Genomic DNA, 20,106 nt, shown 5'->3' with positions numbered 1-20,106 from the left:
ACTCACCATAGGAGCCCTTACAGAGCAGACAAGCAGGCGAGACATGAGAATGATTTTACATTAATACAGTGCATTTCTATGTATAGTTTGGTTTGTATCTTGGCGGTGTCAAACATGTTTTTCTTTCGTCTTGTGTATCGTTGGTAAAAAATCTTCACCCCTAAAGAGAAGTTTGTTTCAGTTCTTCTCCAAACAATGTGTTTGTGTTAAACACCAAAACAGTGAGCAGTTTCGTTCAGGCCAGTCTATTTATACAGTAAAACTTTTTCAAATCTGTTCACTTCTTCTTTTTTATTCTTTTTCAATCTTTATTCTATTGTCTTATGTCTTTTTTTTCTTTTTTTTTGTCGCTCCTGGACGACTGGATTGGATCACTAAGAGGGACGGCGGTAATAAAAGTGGGATCCCCAGTCTGTCCAACCCAGCAACTGCACTGGCTTGATAAGACTGTCCCTATTCCCCCACAGCCACATCCCACTACGCCTCCCTCTGCCCCGGGCATCTGTGCTCTGCAGGCCGGTGCCCATGGCAAAGCCACCCAGGAATCTTATCTTCTGCCCAGGCTCATTCTTGGCCCAGCCTGTGTGGGTGGTTGCGTGGTGCATGGGTCTTCTCTGCACCTGTCCACTTGCAACACTATCTCTCTCTCTCTCTCTCTCTCTCTCTCTCTCTTTCTCTCTCTCCATGTTCCTGTTTCACTTTCTCTCCCTGCAGAAGTTTGGAGTTTCCCCAGAATTCCTGTCTTGACCTAACCATGGACACCAGCCTCAGTTTGTCTTAATGCGTGTCTGCTGGGAAGCCACATTTTCGTCAGTCCTGTCGAGATTCCATAACTGTCTGTCAGCACTGATGCTTGTCTCACCCATGTTGTTATGTCTTCCTGTATCAGTCTCTATCTCTGTTTGTTTTCCTACCTGTCATCTTACTGTACAGTAAGCACTTGGCTCGCTCTCTGTCAGTCTTCTTTCTGTCCAGCAGCTTGTTTTGACTGTGCACACCTCGCTGTCAGCTCTTGTTAATGTCTTTCTTTTAACAATCAACTCTGTTCTGCAGGAGCATTGTTTGTCTGCCACACTAGACCTGTATCAGGGTGTATGAAATTAAAGCTCCTCTGATTAAGATAAGGCAATAACCAGTAAATAATGTATTTATTATAATGGCCATAACCTTTACAATGTAAAGGTTATGGCCATTCACAAAGTTTGTACTGCCATGTCGGTTTAGCCCACTCAAATCTCTCATTAAGCACTGAAGTATAGGAAGATATAAGAATGTGTTAAAATATGATTTTCTAGCCTTTCTGCTGTGAAATGTCATTAAATTTCCCTAACCAGATAATTAATAAAGAAATAATGCTAATGCTAAACCAACCATTCAGTCATCCATCTGTTCTGGTTCTTGTGTAGGTTTGAAAAATTCCCAAAACCAGATTGGGAATTCTTGAAATTTGAATCTGAAAATCTTTCTCCATGATCCCGGTTGACCTTTAATGTTAGGAGCAGATGTGATATTGAGCCAAATATGACAGAGGGGTCTCTGCAAAATATGTTTTTGCTATTATAATAAAAAGACCCGCAAAATGATGTCAGAAATTGCATTTTTAGCTAAAGATATCATTTTATCATTTTGATATGGCACCCGTGGTGATATTAGAGGCTAATCTTAGTGTCTTGCAATAGCATGTTTAGAGCAGCTTGCTCAGCTAAAGCAAGGGTCTCTGTGTAATTCCTGCAGAACGTCGATCCTTTCCTTAAAAACTGCCAAAAGACTGCCAGCTGTTCCGAATCCAGCTTTATCAGGCCAGACAGGGTTTGAAATCTAAAAAGCAAAAACACAGCAACTTTACTGTTATACGTTCAGCCTTCCTGTTACCTGCTGAAAATCCCGCCCTTCCTTGCAGAGCCACACCGTGAGTTATTGTGTTTGTTGCATAGCAACCAGAAACTTCTTCAGCTTATCTCGCATTTACAAAAAAAGTGCTGCTTTTCAGAATCAAATGCTCCATGTCCCTAGGGTGATGGGACATGGATGGGAATCTCAGAGAGTGTGAACCCAGTTAGAAGCGTGTGAAGTGAGCAGGAAAGGCTGAGCTCGGTTTTAGAGGTAGGATGGAGAATTTTGTCACTCAGGTATAACTTGGAGAGCGATGCATGAGTTTCCCGTCTAGACCTGTTACCTCTGCGACACAGCTATGGTTAAGCAAAAGATTTTGCAAAATTTCTTAAGAACTTGATACATTTTACTCCACATAGCACCTGGCCAGAGCTTGATGTCATTGTAAATGAGTTAAAGCGCATTGAAGACGCATCCAGTAAAACTGACATGGACGTTGATAGGCATACACCATACCACATTCAGTTATATCAGCTGACACATTTCATTCATTACTGTGTAACTTGTGGACATGACAATTTAAAAAAAAAAAAACGACAGCTGGATAGAAAGTCGGATGCCTCGCAGCACCGTCTGGATAGCTGACACGAGTAATGAGGCATCTACATGACACACCACTCAAATCGAGTTGGCATCTTTGATCATGTTTGAGACATTGTTCATTTGATATTCGTTCCATTTCGTCATCACGTGCGTTGCATTTGTCAAACTACAGTTCACATGTGGAAACTCCATTTCCCATGCTCCGTCTGTGTCTGAAACGACGGACGCTTAGGTTTGTGTGTTGAATGGGCGAGTGATGGCAGTGGAAGGAAAATGATGCATGCTTTTCAAAAATATTCTTCTAATAAAAGTCCGAAAGCGTAAAAGAGGTTTGACTGCATATGGGTTAAACCTCTTTTAGTCTTTTGTCTCCTGATAAAATTAAGTGCAACCAATTGCCTTCACGTGTCCACCTGTGCTCAGGTGGGAGACTAATCTTTTCTGTCAGGAAGAGTGGCAAGATTAGTGGAAGGAAGCCATCAGGAGGAAATTGTAAGGGAGACAGCGAACATGTAGAAGAAGTCCGGAACCAGAATTCAACTGTTTCACAAAAAAAAAAAAAAAAAAAACTTTGACAGATGAAAACTATTCCTCTAAAAACACCTTCTGTATCATAAAACATGTCAGAGTCGTGCTGTGGGAATAGTTTTCCTCAGTGGTGACAGTAAACCTGACCAGAAAACCTCAAATGAGATAAATATAGGGCAGTTAAGAAAAGCCTGTTAAAAGTTTGATGGAGACACATTGCAACATTTGTTCTGCAATTATAAAAGATTTATCTATCATCGGCTGCTGCATCCAGTAGAAATTAAGGTAAAGCAATTACAGCACAATATTTCTGCTTTTATGTGGAATTAAATATAACAATAACTCTGGTAAATGTGCTACCTTATATTTCTTCGTTAAAGTTATCAGAGAAATAATTGTTATGCCGTTTAAACTCAATAGGCTCAGACCACACTATTGCCATCTATAGGGGACACATGCTGTGTAAACTGGGTTAGAAGGAACATTTCGGCTTTTGTTTTTCCTTAAACCATGTTACGATCTAATAGTAAAAGACAGCTCTTTCTTCAAAATAAATCGGGCTCGTTCCGAATTCATTGTCAGATCAGCTTCCTCTGAAGACAGATTAGTGCTGCTGGCAGACATGCTGTAATTCTATTAGAGCAAATGTTCCTGCACGGTGTTTCCTGTTCAATGTTTGACTCAGCAAGCTTGTTTCCTACACAAATTCCTTTCTTTATGGCGGTTCAGCCACGTGAACCATCAGACAAATCTGCTGTTTTCACATCTTCTAAGACGAAATTTGAAAAAAATTTTTGAATGGAGAATAAGTGCATTGAAAGTATATTGTGTAAAATTTGCAAGAATTTCATGCAGATTCCCATAATCCTCATAGTATTCTGTCAACAGTCCCGTGTTAATGCTGTAGTCTGGCTCATACTAATATGCATTTGAACACTTTTTAAAACAATAGTAGACAACTACTTGAAGAAAGATGGAGTCCTTATTTCAACAGGCAATTTTCCAAACACATTGTTTTCAGCTTTTTAGATTTTTAGCACTTTATCTTGACATTTTCAGCTAAAAACAAGCTTTTTAATTTCTCTGTATATGAGGATATCTACATTTACGTCAGGTTAACGAAGAACAGCTGAAAGTTACCGGGTTCATCAACTGTGTAGCAAATTCACTCCAACTCCTGCCTTCATCATTTCTATTTTCTTTGCACGAAATGTTTTATAACCATTAATGTTGTTTCCACATATCATCTCCAATGTCCGCTGGACTTCGGGTTGCGCCGTGTCAGCTGTTTGGGATTCCCCTCTGTAATTTCCCCTCAGAAAGCGTGGAGGAAAATCTGCGCTTTCGGATTGGCTACCTGTCACATTCAAAAGGCTGCCTTAATGCTCCCAGTGAGGAAAACCCCTGATTTAGATCGGAGCGGCCACAACGATCTACCGTAACACACCACACACTACAGGATGATCGGTTACGAAATCGCAGCGACAATCTGAGAACGATCAACGTTCTAAGATTATGTAAGGGGAAAATCAGGGCAAAAATCGTGTACCGTAGTGTGAACTATTGCATCAGGTAGTTGATGTGCCCATCTTCTCTATTTAAATCTAATGATTACTGAAGGGCAATATGGTAAACAGACTTCATAATCTGCACTCTGTTGGTTGAATGCAGTATTTATTTACACTTTGGTGTTTTTATTCAAGTACATTTTTGTTAGAGGAGACTGAGAATCCATTTTATTTTTGTTTTTGGTTGTTTTGTTTATTTTATCAGTTCCAGTGTTGTGTGTTCTTTTGAAAATAAAGTGTATCTGTGCATCTATCTTTGGCAGGAAATCACATGCATTATTATGTCATTTCCATTAAATCAGTGTCAAAAAGTCTTCAAACAATATTATCGTTTATCACAATAGTTTTTGAGACAATTAATCGCTCAGCAAAATTTGTTATTGTGACAGTCCTATATCTACATATATTTCACTTTTTAGATGTCTTGCTTTAAGTTTTTGTGAAAAAGAAAAAAACTTTTGAGTTTCCCTTCATTTAAGCAAGGATTGTTATGTTTTGATGTAACTTTTCCATAAGACCCGTCCTCATTTTACTAATGATATTTGTGGATAGCACTTTAAATAGTAGTCTAGCATAAAGATTTACAATAAACATTCCATTTTTACTCAATGGATAATAAAAAAATTACTTCCTTTTAGGTTTAGGGCAGGCTTAATTTACCACTTCTATACAGATTTATGAAAAACGACACCTGAATCTAGTATATTAATCTGAACTTTGCAAATATTAAACAAATCCCATGGAGCTCTATTAATTAAATGGACTAAGTAAGTCCTTGAAGCCAAAAACTTGGCAGATTTATTGTAAGAAAAAGTTCGGACAGAGAAAAGATTTTGTGCACAAAATGTTCAGTAGTGGAAGAACAGAATGAGGCTTAAGGGAAAACAACTCGCTTTAGAAAATTGGTTTTCATCTAACAATGTTGTAATTCCAATCCAATGCAGGAGACCTGGAGACGGGCAGCACAACCTAGCATTATCATCAAACAGGACCTCAGAATTATAAAAGCCAGATTGGAAAAATAAAGTATAAAAACAGTGGAAAGTAGAAACTTGTCAGTGAATTTTTACCTTTTTGATTCTCTCTGCTCTGTTGTTCTCATGTATGGAGCTACATTTCCAGGAAAATCCCTGCAAACCGCGTTAATGTGTCGGCTTCAATTACTTCCCAGATTAAGAAGTTGAAATAGATTTTTCTTTGCACGTTGCTAACACAATAGTCAGCTGAAGAGAAACACAAAACATGGCATATGTAGTATTAAAAACCTAATGATGTAAGATAATTATACACAATACACAAGGGTCATTTTAGTGCAGGTTGTGTGTTTTCAATTTGGTTACAAACTACATTAAGCTCATAATGCAAAAGGGACTTATTATGAACGATTTTTCCATTATGTTAGCATTCCTTTCACTTTACAACACCCTAAGGTTTTTCCTACAGCTGCAACCTGTCAAATTTGTACCCAGTCTGTTTTTTTGTTGTTGTTGTTGTTTTTGTTTTTTCCTGATGTAAACTGGGAATACATGCAATACGGTTACTAAGCAGGTTACACAGACTTATTCTTACAGCGGGATAGGTTCCAGTCAGTTCTGCAGTTAGGGTGACTTCAACATAACATCTAATCACATTAGATGTTATGTTGAGCTCCTCATTCTGTGCCTCGCAAAAAATCAATTCTTCTTGGCCAAGTGGACTTTTTGTCAGAGTTTTGTTGTTTTTTTAAAAAAAGAGACAAATTTCAATGTATTTTGGAGGGAATTTTATAACCAAAGCAACAATGGTTCACAGTTAATAAGTTGAACTAAACATTTGATGTTCTGAAATATTTCTTACAAATGAAAGAATTTCAAACTTAAAAAAAAACTCAGAAATACCAAAGGAAGCTTAAATAATAATAATAATAATAATAATAATAATAATAATAATAATAATAATAATAATAATAATAATAATAATAATAAGAATAAGAATAAGAATAATAATAAAAACCTACAAATAAAACTCTAAAAAAAGTCCACAATTAACTTCAAATTCAGGTGCAGATCTTTGGGGTATTTTTCCTCTTTGGGGTATTCTTTATGAATTAACTCAAGTTCATTAACATTCATGTCTGTGTACATCAATTTTTAAGTCTTGCCAAAGGTTTCTAATTGGATTTACATTTGCACTTTGATTGTGCCATTCTAGAACATGGATATTATTCTAGACCATTCAGTATTACTCTGGCTGTATGTTTATTGTTGTTCTCCAGCTTGAAGGTGAACCTCCAGCTCAGAGTCAAGTCTTTTGCAGGTTGTTGTCTTGAGATTTGCCCCGTCTTTAACTCTGTCTGTGCTCCCATTTTCTCTGGCCACCCTCCCCATCCCATATCTGCAACGTTAGACACTACCACCACGCGTCATGTTGTGTCCAGAGTGACTTTTTAAGACAATTTGTCTTTCAGAATTTTCTGTATAGTTATGAGAATGAAGAAAAATGCAAATGCATGCCACACTTTTCAGCTCTTCTTTGCAAAAAATAAAATAAAATAAATTTTTAAAATCAGCTTTTCAAGTGCCCACTACTTTGTGTTGCTCTATCCCTTAAAAAAAAAACAAAAGCACTCCGGTGTGGTTGTGACGTGATGAAATGTGAAATTTCTGTTAATGCCGAACTGCTCTCGTTCACCACAGCTCACTTTCATTTAGAATATGATCACCTTTGATTATGCAAGTTGGGTGGAAAGCAACAACAACAGAAACAAAACGTACAAATCTCACATTCGATGTAAATTGGCAGCACGGTTCTGTTTTGTTGTGGATCCAAATGAACCAGAGTGGAAGCATCAATTCCCAAACACGCCTCAGAGACATCTGGTTCCCTGCAGGCTTTGTGTCAGAGCCACACTTCCAGTCAGGTGCATTTTTCCTTTGTGTTTACGACAGCGGAGCAGAGTACTGCAGTGTAGAGGAGATCGATCCAACCTGGGAAGTGTTGTCTCTGCCACTGCATGACACGAGGTTCTGACTCAAAAGGATAGGTCGCCCAGGTGGAGTCAGGCCCCTGTGTTCATTAAGTGTCTGTGTACATGTACAGATTTGGGCAAAAATACTATTCTGTCACAAATTTTCACAGCAAAATGTCACTAAATACAAAAAAGAAAAAAAAAACCTACAGAGGAAGAAAACCTACAAATACTGCTTGGTGTGTATTTGAGTGAATGACAGCAGGAGCCCAAGAATCCATCTAATCAGTAGTTGTTGGTAAACATTTCGGTGGCCAATGCTATGTGTGATCGTTTCTGAAGCATTTTAGTTGCATTTGAGGACTTTTTTTTCCACACCCGATAATCATGTAGACCCAGTTGCTGCGGTAAGAACTACTCACAGAGACGACACAAAAAAAAACAACCTCTGGACAAGACATACGCACAGCTTCAAAAGAACTATGAGCCATTTTTCACTTTAGTGTGAGACTCGCGTGTTTGATTTGGTTGCATTTAATCAGAAGTCACACCTTCCTAAGAGAACTGGACCTTTTGGACAAACAGGTTAGAGTCCTGTTAAAGTGGAATAAACAGGGCTGATGTGAATGCACGTTTAGTATCAAGAGGTTCAATCTTGCATGCTGGAGCAAAAGTTACAGCAGAATACTAGTAAGTGGCATTGAAGGAGGCATTTTGTTAAAACGTGTAAATGAAAAAGAAAATAAAAGAAAACAAGTGGGAGCTTATATATATTTTGGTTTTTGGAGAAAAAAACAAAACTGTCTTTAATATCAGTTTTCAAAACCTATAGCTTATTCGAATCAAATTGTGAATAAACTCGTGTTTATAAAGGATTATGTTCTACAGGGAATATTTCTTGGAAGCAGCATCATCCAGTGATTCTGTACCTTGTTAATGAGAAAAATGAGAGTGAGAAATTAACAAGCCCACTTATCATTCCTCTCTCTTTAAGTAGCAGTGCATAAAATAAGAAACTTTTTTTCTTTTTCTTTTTTACATATGTTTAACAGTCTAAATATTCAACATTATTTTTATTATTAGTGTCTTTGTTCTATAAAATCAACTCTATAAAGATGAACAAACCTACTTCAGCTTACAATTACAGCAGAGAATATGGCATCATAACATGGAATCAGCTTTGTAAATAAATACCACAGCTTCTTCCACGACAGTATAGGGCTGTAATTTCTTGACGGCTGCATGAGTGAGCTTAACAGAAAACCAGTGAAGGCCACACAGAACTGTGTGATTTGTCTTTCCCTGTGGGCTTGCTATATCCAGATTAAGGCAGAGTTCACAGGGAGGCGACAGGGCCCCAGCACCCACATCCAATCAGACGGTTCCCTGAGGGGAACCGTGTGCCGCACACATATGTGGCCCCAGCCTCACAGCGTGACACCGCGGCGTCCTCCAGGAGTCCTCCACGAGGATCAGGAGACGCTGCGAGGGAGAGAGCCACACACAGCGCGAAGAAGCCGCGATGTATTCAAAGATTAGGCCGCCCGCTCACAAACGCTGGCAAAACATTTCCCGGTTTGCGTCAGGTTCTCTCGCCGAGGAATGAACACAACACGATGAAAAGCAGCGGAGGAGGGAGGGAGCGTGTTCGTCTGTTGTTCCCTGCCTTTTTGAAGTCTGACACTTTCCAAGGCTCTCCCTCCTTCTTTTCAAAAGCTTTTCTGAAAGTCTATTTCTAAGATGTCTTACTTCATTTCTGCTTATTTTTTTTTTGTAACAGCTCAATAAAGCTTGTATACCGATGTCCGTGTAGACTGCAGTGAGCGTCTGAAGATGCTGTTTTTGGTCAACAGCAATGCACAATTAGGGTTCCTCTCTTCCCCCCTAATAAGTAGATACAAAGTGTATAATATGCACCTATCAATATGAAGCTTTTCAGAAATATCAATAATCATTTTGCTTGCATTGGTGTGAGATTTTTATTTATTTTTTTGTAACTGTGCTTTAATCAAAGTCTAAATCGAAAATTTTGCCTTTACAGCCTCAAAAGGAATCCTCAATCAAACCGCGTAGGCCTGTTTACTGTTCGCAGTGCCTGGTAAAAGTATTTAAACATCTTTCATTTTTTTCCACAACATCTCATATTACCGACCAGAAACTTAAAAGTCATTTGGGGGATTTTATGCAATAGACCAACACAAAATAATGCCCGTTTGTGAAGTAGAAGAAAAGGGACACTTGGTTAGAAAAATTTTGAGAAGCTCTGAGTGCATTTGTATTCAGCTCCCATATTTTTTGTAGAGTTTCTTTTCACTGCGTTTACAACTGACGGGCTGCATCTCTGCCAGTTTTGCACATCTAGAAAATAGATTTATTTATTTTTTCTCCGTTCTTCTTCGCGAAATGCCTCGAGCTCAGTGAGACTGAACAGAGGATTTACAATTTGGGCATAAAATCTCAGCAGCATTTAGGTCTGGATGCTGACCGGGTCATTGCCCTGCTGGCAGTCGATCTCAAATCTCAAGCCCAGATGTGCTTTTCCGAAAAGTGTCCCCCACGTCATGCTCCTGCCACTACCGTGTTTCACAAAGAGAATGGTGTGTTTGGAGATTTGTGAAGTGGCAGGCCAAAAAAACCTGGCTTTCTGATCAGAAAGTCTTCTTCTTTATGTTCCCCACATTCCCTTCATGGATTAGAGCAAACTGTAAATGGGATTCCCCATGTGTTTTCTTTTTCTTCTTCTTCTTTTAACCTAACCTGGCTTTGAACTTTTGTGCAACTTTCCTCCTGATCTGTATGGTGTGTTGAGGCTTGTCAAAGTAAAGGGGGCTGAATACAAAATCATGTTACACTTTGATTTTTGCTTCTTTTGAACGTGAATTAAAAAGCATGTTCTATTGATAGGGTTTGAAAAAGAGTAAAAATGTGCACACATGCATCTTTAGAAAGATCTAAAATTGCTGCAAAACAATTTAAAAAAAATAATGAATCTTTTTTTTTCCCCACAACATAGCTATGCACAAGTATGTATCTGTATTTCACATCAAGGTCAACTGGCGCTCAACTATTGTGATCAATTGTGGGATCGATTCCAGAATATTCGTCCATTCAGATATTATGTACAAATCTACGGAGACTGTATTACAGTTTATTTTTAAAAAAATAAATAAAAAAAAACCTCACACAATGACACTCAGCTGTGGAAAAGCAAATGATCCAGCTACAGTCCCAGAGCTGTCGCGCTTAATCCTGGGATGAATGAATCCTGCTGTGCTACTATTTCTCTCTCATCTTCCTTCCTGGCCCTCCAGAACCGAAGTGGGACCGAAGCTTATTTTTCCACCGACTGAAGTCGGGACAGACAAAGGCTTGTGAAAAAAAAAAACGCTTTAATAAAGGCTATGGGACAGATAGAGAGGGAGGAGATTGCAGGGGGAATGGTAACCTTTTTCAGTTGCTGATTTAGTATTCATAATTAATGACCTTTTGTCCACCTGAGCGAAGCTTATTGCCAGGATCCCCCTTCGTGTTTGTGTCTTCCAGAAGCCGGGGGCAGGTGCTGCGGCCTTGTTGACTGATTGATTCCTACGCTTTATATGCGTCTTTCACACAGATACTGTTTAATTTGTCCCGCAGAGTCCACACACTGTGCAAAGAAGAGTATGAAGGCTGTGTGCGGGGCGTTAAAAGATCAGAACGGCACGCCAGACACAAATTAGGGGTCACGCAAGCACGCTTGGTCGTTTGGCATTTGCATTGTCTGTCTTTGCCTGACAGCAGAGAGGACGGGCGCTACAAGGACGTCGTCGGCAGAAGGGGGAGGAACGCGCCTCTCCTTGGCAACCCGTGCTGCATTTGCTACGTTCTACCTCATCAACAAGGACTTTCATGTTAATTGATCTTAAAGAGCAGCCTTGCATGCGGTGCATTGTGATCAGGAGGCGGCGTGTGTTTGTGAGTTCGAGACAGCCTGGCTGAATGTGCTCGGTCAGGCCCGATATTTAATTCACAGCACCCACACGGGGCAATCACTCCCACACGGTGAGAAACACACTCCCGACAAAGAAGATTCCAACTTACAGTACATCTGATTTTTCTGTTCCTACACCCGTCTGTTTGTCTAGCTATCCTGGCCATCAGTGTGCTTTTCTTTTGTCTGTCTGCTGCCATTTATCTGTCATTATCAGGAAAAAAAAAACAAAAGTAATACCTACCTCCTCTCCTCAGCCGACAAAGCGCAACTCATCACTTAGGCGAAAACAGAGGAGTCACCTCAATTTCACCATTATTTCTTTTGTTGGTCTTTTTCCGCTCGGAGACTAAAAGGCATGTCTCCGTTTCAGCTCTTTGTCTAACCAGACATCAGAGTACTGCGTTGTAATCGTCCGCTCTCCTTTCTGCCTAAAAACATTGTATTGATTCTACATTTTATCTTAAAAATAAAATTCTCAAAAGTGTGGCATGCATTTATTACAGCCTCCCTGCGTCAATGACTTATACAAACACCTTTTTCTGTAGCTGCGGCTGCAACGATATAAATATTTATTTCAGATATAATATTGGATTCAAACACGTGCCTTGACACATCCTAACACATCAGAAACATTTGATCTAAAGCAGTGGCTCTCAAGCTTTTTGTTACAAATACCTCCTCAAAATTTTTTTTCCAATCGCCACTATGGTCGTGAGAGGCCTGTACTCTTTCAGGTCAACGTATCATACAATACATAAACAGAATAATCTGAACCACTGCTACAAATTGATACATCTTTTGAGTGCAACAAAAAGCAGCCCGAGTATCATCCAAGGTACTTGTCGCCCAGCTTAAACCTTGTTTCTAAACTATGGCATCGTAGCTTTTACAGAATTTAAATGAGGTAATTTTTCCAGGATTTTCCCGTATTTTGCTCCATTTATTTGGACAAATCAGAATCGGCTTTATTCTGCAAACAAGGAATATGTATTTGGTTCTACTTGACTCTCAATAAAGACGTTTTCTGTATAAGTAAGCAAAAAGACTTGTTGGGAATTTTTTTTTAAAATACGGTTTGTTTGTATATATACAAAGTATTTACACAAAAAAGAAGACAAGGTTGGAATAGTGCAACAAAACAGCAAAGTATCATCTGCAATGAACAAAGAAACGCCTCCCCATGGCATCATGTCGCCACCACCATAATGTTCAGGGTGATGAAGAACAGTCATTATTCTGCCACATGTGTTCCAGTTTGGGTTTTTTTTATCTGCTCAGAGCACCTTCAACAAAATAAACATGTTTTAGGGAGGGTTTTTCTCTAGGCAACATAAACATCTTATTCCACATCTCAGTGTTAAGACGGGTGTTGGAATGGAAACCACGTGTTCTCACGCTCCCCTGTCGGCTCTGCCGTCTGTCCCACAGCAATTAATGCAACTGTGTAGTCAGGAACCTATTGCCCCAAAATGATTCCGACTGCTGTTGGACTTTGAAGTCGTTTTGTGCCTCCAGGTACGGACTGGATGATTCATGATGTCTGCCCCAACGAGGATCTTGGTTAATTTTGCATCAAATTTCTCAGTGTGGAAGCCTGCCGAAGCAGCGTTTTTGTTTTGTTTTGTTTTTCTTCCTGTTATGGTGGACAGCATAATTGAGCATCTTCACAATGTTGTCTTGAAGCTGCTGATTGTCAAGAGACTCGTGTTTCCAGGGCAGCCAGTCAGCCCAGGATTCAAACTGTCAGCATGCCTGATCTGTGCGGCAGTCGGCGTTCACCTGGAGCAGAGATGGCTGCCCATGTCAAATGTCACAGCGCTAATCTGTTTCCAATGCAGACCAGGTGTAACTGCAGCTCATTTGACCAACAGATGAGGTTTTTAAAGACACTCTGCAGTTCACAAATCTAGAGAGTTGCAGGTCAAAGCTGTGTTCTGTCACAGTGTTGACATTGTGCTCATTTAGCCTCATTTGCTCCTTAATAAAGATAATACACCTCTTCAAGTGTCAAAAATGTTTATTAACTTTCCGATTGTCCGTTTGTCACATAACCCGATATAAAAAAATAGTAAAAAAAAAATTAAAACGCTATCTCAGCTTTGCCATGTCTGTGGTTCCCTTTACCTCATACAGTGCCTAGGAAAAAAATGTCAAAACCCATAAACTCAGTAAAGAATTGTATTTAATTTGGTAGAAAGACCCAAAGTGGAAGGAAAAAAAATGGTTTTCATATTTCTTTTATAGGTAAATACCTTCAAAAGTGTGGAACGAATTAGTATTCTGACTCCCTAAAATAAAATCCAGTGCCTCCAGTTGGCTTCGAAAGACATCCTAAGCTATTGGTGGTGGCAGCATCATGCAGGGTGGGCTCTTCAAAAGACACCTAATTAGTAAAAGAGAGTAATAATTTATTCTGGAAAATGCATCAAATGTTTCCTGAGAGAACATTTGCAAACAAACAGCTGGGTTAGTTTATTAAATAATATAATGAGCTATGAACATCTCAGAGATCTCTGTTCAATCCATCGTCACAAAGAACAGTATAGCACAAACCAAGACATGGCCATCCAACTAAGGCATTGCAAAGTGAGCATTATTTTTGAGCATCAAGACGCTGGAGGAGCTGTAGTTATCCCTAGCTCAGGTGTAATAAGCCTATTACATGATAATTATTATCCAAAACTAACTTTATAGCATACAAACAAAATGTTGTGTGCGGAGAAAATCTAACACTGCAAACACATAATTCCCACAGTGAAATACGGTAGTGGCAACAGCGTGCTGTGGGGTGTTTTTTTTTTTTTTTCAGCAGGTACAATACAAGGACGTTTATCGGAATTGATGGGAAGATAGATGAAGAGGGAGACAAGGAAATGATGAAGGATAACCTGTTAATGTCCACAAAACACATGAAACTGAGGCAGAGGTTCATTTTCCAGCTACACGCTCCAAAACACACAACCAGATACAAAATCACAGTTTAGATTAAACCACGTTCATGTGTTTAATTGCCCGGTCAGTCGAGATCTGAATCCAATTGAGCGTTTTTGGAAAACTTGATTGTTGACGTCCACAAATACTTTACAACTTATTTCATTGAGCTTAAGATTTTATTTTATTTTTTATTTTTTTGTAAGATAAGTTGGCAACATTTCAGTGTCTAAATTCATACAGTTGGAATGACATGTTGTTCCAGATGAAGCTTTCAGATTTTGATTTTCAAACCATGTGTTATTCTGGTCCCACTTCAAAGATATCTGCTAGTTTGTGTACATAAAATGCCACTAAAAGAGATTCAGGCCTGAAGTTATGTAACAAGGTCGAACATTTCAAATGTTATACTTTTGCAAGGGAATATACAGTATATCAAGAACATTGGGAATGGATGTGGATTTTACTATTAAACCGTAATGAACTGAGGTTCATTTCCATAAGACAGGATGCCCAAATTTTAAATTATGGAAGAAGATAATTGCTTGGGACATCCATGCCCCCAAAGTGACAGAAAAGCACCACTCAAGTTAAAAAGAACTCTTCTGCCCTTCTTGTCCCTATAAACTTCCTCAGCGTTTAGTCATGAGCCTGCCATTTCCTCACCCCTTTGTGCTCTCTCCCTCCTAAATTACTGGAAGGTGATATACAGCCTGGATATCCCAAGGCTAAAGGAGATTTAGAACTTCGTCCCACATGAAGGAGAGGTGAGAAAAGACATTACTATGCAGAATAGGTAATATTGAAAATGCCCGAGCACTTTAGGGTGGCCTGTGCAGATTATCAATCTATTTGTGTAACTTGGCTACCCAGAATTTCATTTCCCTTTTCATTTATTTGCCTTGCTGCGGCCGTTTACAGTGCTGAAACTGAAAATTGAAGCCATGACGAGCAACCAGGCAATATTCCAGGGGAAAATAGGCCTCCCCTGCTGTTTGATTGCAAAGGTTCATTTGGAGGGACGGGGAAGGGGGGGTGGATGAAGTGACCTCTTTTTGATGAGCTCAGAGGAATGTTTGGAGAAGTGCAGGGAGTCCATGCATGATCATCTACACCTTGTTAACAAAGCCTACACTAAATTCATAGGTCTTTTTTCCCCTCCCCTCTCTATCGCTCTCTCTCTCTCTGAAGAGCAACACCGGTTTGTGCATTTGAATTAAGAACCAAGGACAGAGACAAACAGTACTCGCCACTGCTTGACAGCAGCTTCAGAACCATAGACAGAGTCTTATCCCCGCCAGATTTCTCCCGTTGAGAGCTGATCACACTGTACGAAATGTAACAAAACACACACCGATTAAATTGTTCAACGTGATCTCACCGATTGCGGCAGTAATTCGTACGTGGGAAAAAAAATTAAATCGATGAAAAGGTTTTAAGATTGCCGTGTCCTTATTAAGGTGCAAATGATTTCCACGATCCTCCACAGAGTCAGATTACGCCCAAACAGACTGGCTAGAGTACAGTTTGGAGAGCAAAAAAAAAATCCCTCTGTTACTTGTCTCGCTCGTTAATTTTGAGTTATTAATATCAGTCCGATGGGCTCGCCCGATCCAAGCCGCCGCGTGACCTCGTGGGCGGGTCGTGTCACGAGCCAGCCGTTGAGGGAGCCATCACGGAGAGCGTATCTTACATAATCATCATGGCAGTACCCACTGAACATAATTACAATGATTTGTGCCCTCCCGGTTTTTTTTTTTTTTTTTGTTGTTTTTTTTTTTTTTTCTCTCGTATTAAAAAATATTGCTGGAGGTAAGTCAGGCGTGACGGCCGGGCGGGACCGCTGAGCTGAACGGAGCGTGGCCCCCGGGGAGGGCTGAGAGGACAGAGCGGAGCATGGTGTCATGCCAAAAGAAAAGCCAAGCTCAATACAGTTCCTCCTACCCGGACTCACCACATCCCCCTCACCCCCAACACAACCAGTAAAAGTGTTCGGGCTCAGGCATGAGAATGGGATGACTTTACTGAGCCGTTTAGCTGGCAGAAGAGCAAAAAGAGAACAGGAGCGCTGTGATACCCATCAGTCTTTTGTAACCTAATGGTTCACTAATGTCTTAGTGGTGTCTGGTGGTACGAGGGGCCAAATATTCCTGGAAAAAGTGACATTATTTAACAGAGTTTCTTTAATGTGGCACATTTTGTGTAATGATGTGGTCATCCACATGGCTTTTCTCATTTGGATGACCACATGAGAAAATAAACTATTAGATTTTGAGCATCTGCAATAAGTCAGAGGTATTCTATTTGCCATAGAAACTTTGGAAGTTCAACAGCTTAAAGTGGGTAGATTACACTAAGTTTTCAAAGTGTGCTTCCTCTAATCTGATTCTAAGTAAATTATGCTAGGTTCTAAATGCTTTTTGCTATAACCTGATTTCACACACACATGTAATGGCCTATTTGTCATTTTATGTTCTATCAATCAAACTCAACTCCAAAATATCTGCACAATTAATGGTTATTCGTGTATTTAAAATTCAATCCATCAATTAATCAAATGAATTTAATTAGGAAAATTAATTTTCTCATTTAATCAATTAAGAAATGATGTTGCTTGATAAGAATTTTACAACCTATAAACTCAGATAAATTTATGGTTTAACACATTAAGTGACTCGTGTCTAATGGACACCGATGCCTCAGCTGGGCCCTCTGTGGCAAAATGACTAGTAGGCTAAAAAGAATTACTTTTATACATAATCACAAAAATGGATCCTCTGTTCCCTTTAAGAGTTAGAGGACGGTGACCTGACTCTCTCGGGGAATGAAACCAAGTCCCCAAACAAGAAGAAGAAACAATGGCCCTATTACAGAGTCAAAATGAAACACAGAAGGCTACCTGATCCCAAGCTAGTAGCCATTTACAATGTTGGTCTTTGATATGGAAAATATGGCGGCTTTCTGCACAGTGTGACATGGCGGTGCCACGAGGCCAAAAAAAGGCATTTTGCCTGTTGTGCACCATCTGGGCTCTTCATTGCTTGCTTGCATGTCCAGTCTATGTGAACAGACACATAGGATAAACACTGGAAGGAGACATAGATGTTCTCTGTGCACGGCATACAAACTGGCACACTTTATTTACACACCTTATGATTCCACACTAGATTAAAGAGGCTGTTTCAGGTTTTTTTTTTTTTTTTTTTAGGAAGTCTGGGCTGATTTGACCTTAGATCAACATTTAGGACTATCTATTTTATAGAATCAAACATGGAGAACCAACATCTAGTTTTATCAAATCATGATTCCAGAGAAACCCCTACTAGTTTATAAAGTCTTATTCTTACCAAACATGAGGAACTAGTATCCGTAGTTTTATACTTTTATTTTTCTCTTGCTTTTCTTTTGTTATTTTGTTTGTATGTCCTTTAACACGTGAAGCCCTTTGAAATGCCTTATTGCTGGAAGTGTGTTATATAAATCAAATTATCTTACCCTACCTTGTCTGGCTAAAATAATCCATCTAATCTATCTAGTTTCTTATCCTGTGATAAACCAAAAACATAAAAATGACATTCTGCAGAAGTAGCTTTGTTGCAGGAGTGGGACAGTGTGTTTGGTTACCAGTCGGGTGGCAGAGGAAGAGACTCACACTGGACACTGTTCATGGAGGAACTGCAATGCCCCGATCTTGATAGAAACAGATCTCACCTCCATTGTAATAGAGGAAGAAAAATACCTTTTTGTCTCGGTTAACAATGAATGTCCTGTACATAGTTCCACCACAGAACTGTATGTACTCTTCCACTTTTTCAAATGGAAGAGTGTGAATAACACATTCATCTAAATCTAAATTTATCACTTCATCTTCATCACTCCATTAAAACTTTTGTTTGTTCCCTCTTGTTCTTGTGGGATTCCTCTCCTTCCTCCTTGTGGCCCCTCTGTACGCCACTCGGCGGTGCTCACAGACTTCCTCTTTCGGGAGAGAAAAAAAAATCAAGCCGTCTATAGTCAACATGACTCTAGATGCTGGAGCTAATAACTCGTCATCTAACCAGCGAGGCGAACAATAACAACACTCTGTGTTTCTTCTGCACTTGAAACGAGCTGTAAGGCGAATTGTCACACACTGTTTTCCTCCTCCAAAGGAAGCAAATATGTTGGCTTCGGCTGGCGGAGCTACATTTCAGCACCGCGGAGCTGTCCGTCGGCCAATGGAGAAGCCAGGAGGCAGCGGCTCTCTCTCTGCCGCTGCCGCTGCTGGAGGAGGAAATGGAGCAAGAACGCGAAAGAATGTGAACTTAAACGCAACCACTTTAAAACACAATCTATATGTTTCATAGCTTATGTCTGATGGTATGGAAACACGAGCAAAAGAGTGCTGTTCCTCAGATGAGACGCATTTCTCAGTCGGTCTCACTGTGTAACATGAGGTTGGTGCGCGAGCCGCTATTTGCTCTGGGTTGGAGCACAAAGGACCGTGTTCCCTATATTTCTCTATTTATAGACCCTCTTCCCTCGGTGGAATGTACCACTGGCTCTTCGCATAAGAAAGAGGGGGAGAGAAAACGGTTCGGTTTATAAATAGTGAGCTTAAAGCGCCCCCCCATTTCACTCGAAACTCCCCGCCACCCTGGCAAGCATTGAGCAGGTCCTGTCCGTTTAAACCGAGAAGACACCCATACCAAGTCTTCAATGCAAAAAAAAATAAAAAATAAAAGGATGCCAAGAAGCTGGGACGGAGGAACGTGGGTGTAAATAGACAGTGAACGCTGCTGCTCTCTCTCTCTCTCTCTCTCTCCTGCTCTCCTATTTTTTTTTTCTCTCTCTCCCCCTCTCTCTCCCCCCTCTTCTTTCCTCTCTTTCTTTCTCTCTTTTATGAAATCAATGAACGAGTTATTGGGTAAGACATAAATACTAGGAATCAAAGCCTCCATCGGGACCAACTGGGCACTGCGCGCTTTTTTTATTTTTTGCTATGAGTCTTCGCCGCACGCTACATGTGTTTTCCAATCATTGTAAATACTGGCTTTGATAGGACGAGAGCGGACCCTCTCTGGCACGACTTGGTCTCGGAACCCAAATTTTCTTTTTTTTTTTTCTTTTTTTTTTTATATTATTATTTTTTTTTTCTTTTTCCTCTCCTTCTTCTTCTTCTTCACAAAAAAGAGAGAAAACGATAACCCGCCCGTCGCCGTCTGCCGCCGTCGTCCTGTACCTCTACCCAACTCTCACCGCGGCAGGTCCGAAGATGGCAACTTTAACCAACGGGCAGGTGGACGGCGCGGTGCACGGTGTCAGTGTCGTGTCCGCCAGCACGAACGGGCTCGTGAACGGATTAAGCCACAGCCCGGCGGGATGCCCGGCCACCATACCCATGAAGGACCACGATGCCATCAAACTCTTCATCGGCCAGATCCCCCGCAACCTGGACGAGAAGGACCTCCGGCCCCTCTTCGAGGAGTTCGGCAAGATTTACGAGCTCACTGTGTTGAAGGACCGCTTCACGGGCATGCACAAAGGTGGGTCTAACTCCCTCCGATCCCCCCGAAGGTTCCGGCGAGCGAGGGGGAGGAATCTGGCACACATGAAGCACGGATTGGGGACGATTAGAGCGCGAATGTTGGGCAAATTTTGATTCGCCTGAATGAGTTTTTTGGGGGTTAGCGGGGTTGTTTTATTTATTTATTTGTTTATTTATTTGGCGGCAGATGACAGAT

General features: G+C 40.3%; 1 protein-coding gene across 11 annotated transcripts in view; it reads left to right on the top strand.

Annotated features, from left to right (window-relative positions):
- celf4 (CUGBP, Elav-like family member 4) overlaps window positions 1-20,106 on the top strand; it is a 225,750-nt gene that overhangs the window by 91,103 nt on the left and 114,541 nt on the right. For 3 of the 11 annotated variants that reach the window (XM_044122857.1, XM_044122858.1, XM_044122856.1), the window contains exon 1: window positions 19,027-19,908. The exons of 3 other annotated variants lie outside the window; for them this stretch is intronic. In XM_044122857.1, the coding sequence (XP_043978792.1) occupies window positions 19,638-19,908 (271 nt within the window). In that variant the 5' untranslated portion in view covers window positions 19,027-19,637. Of the gene's footprint in view, window positions 1-19,020; window positions 19,909-20,106 lie in introns of those variants that run through there. 5 more of the 11 variants (XM_044122862.1, XM_044122861.1, XM_044122869.1 and 2 more) reach the window with 4 other exon arrangements.

Source organism: Gambusia affinis, linkage group LG07 (assembly GCF_019740435.1).
Source record: "Gambusia affinis linkage group LG07, SWU_Gaff_1.0, whole genome shotgun sequence".
Lineage (NCBI taxonomy): Eukaryota > Metazoa > Chordata > Actinopteri > Cyprinodontiformes > Poeciliidae > Gambusia > Gambusia affinis.
Note: the sequence above shows the minus strand (reverse complement) of the source record. Positions and strands in the feature narration are given on the sequence as shown.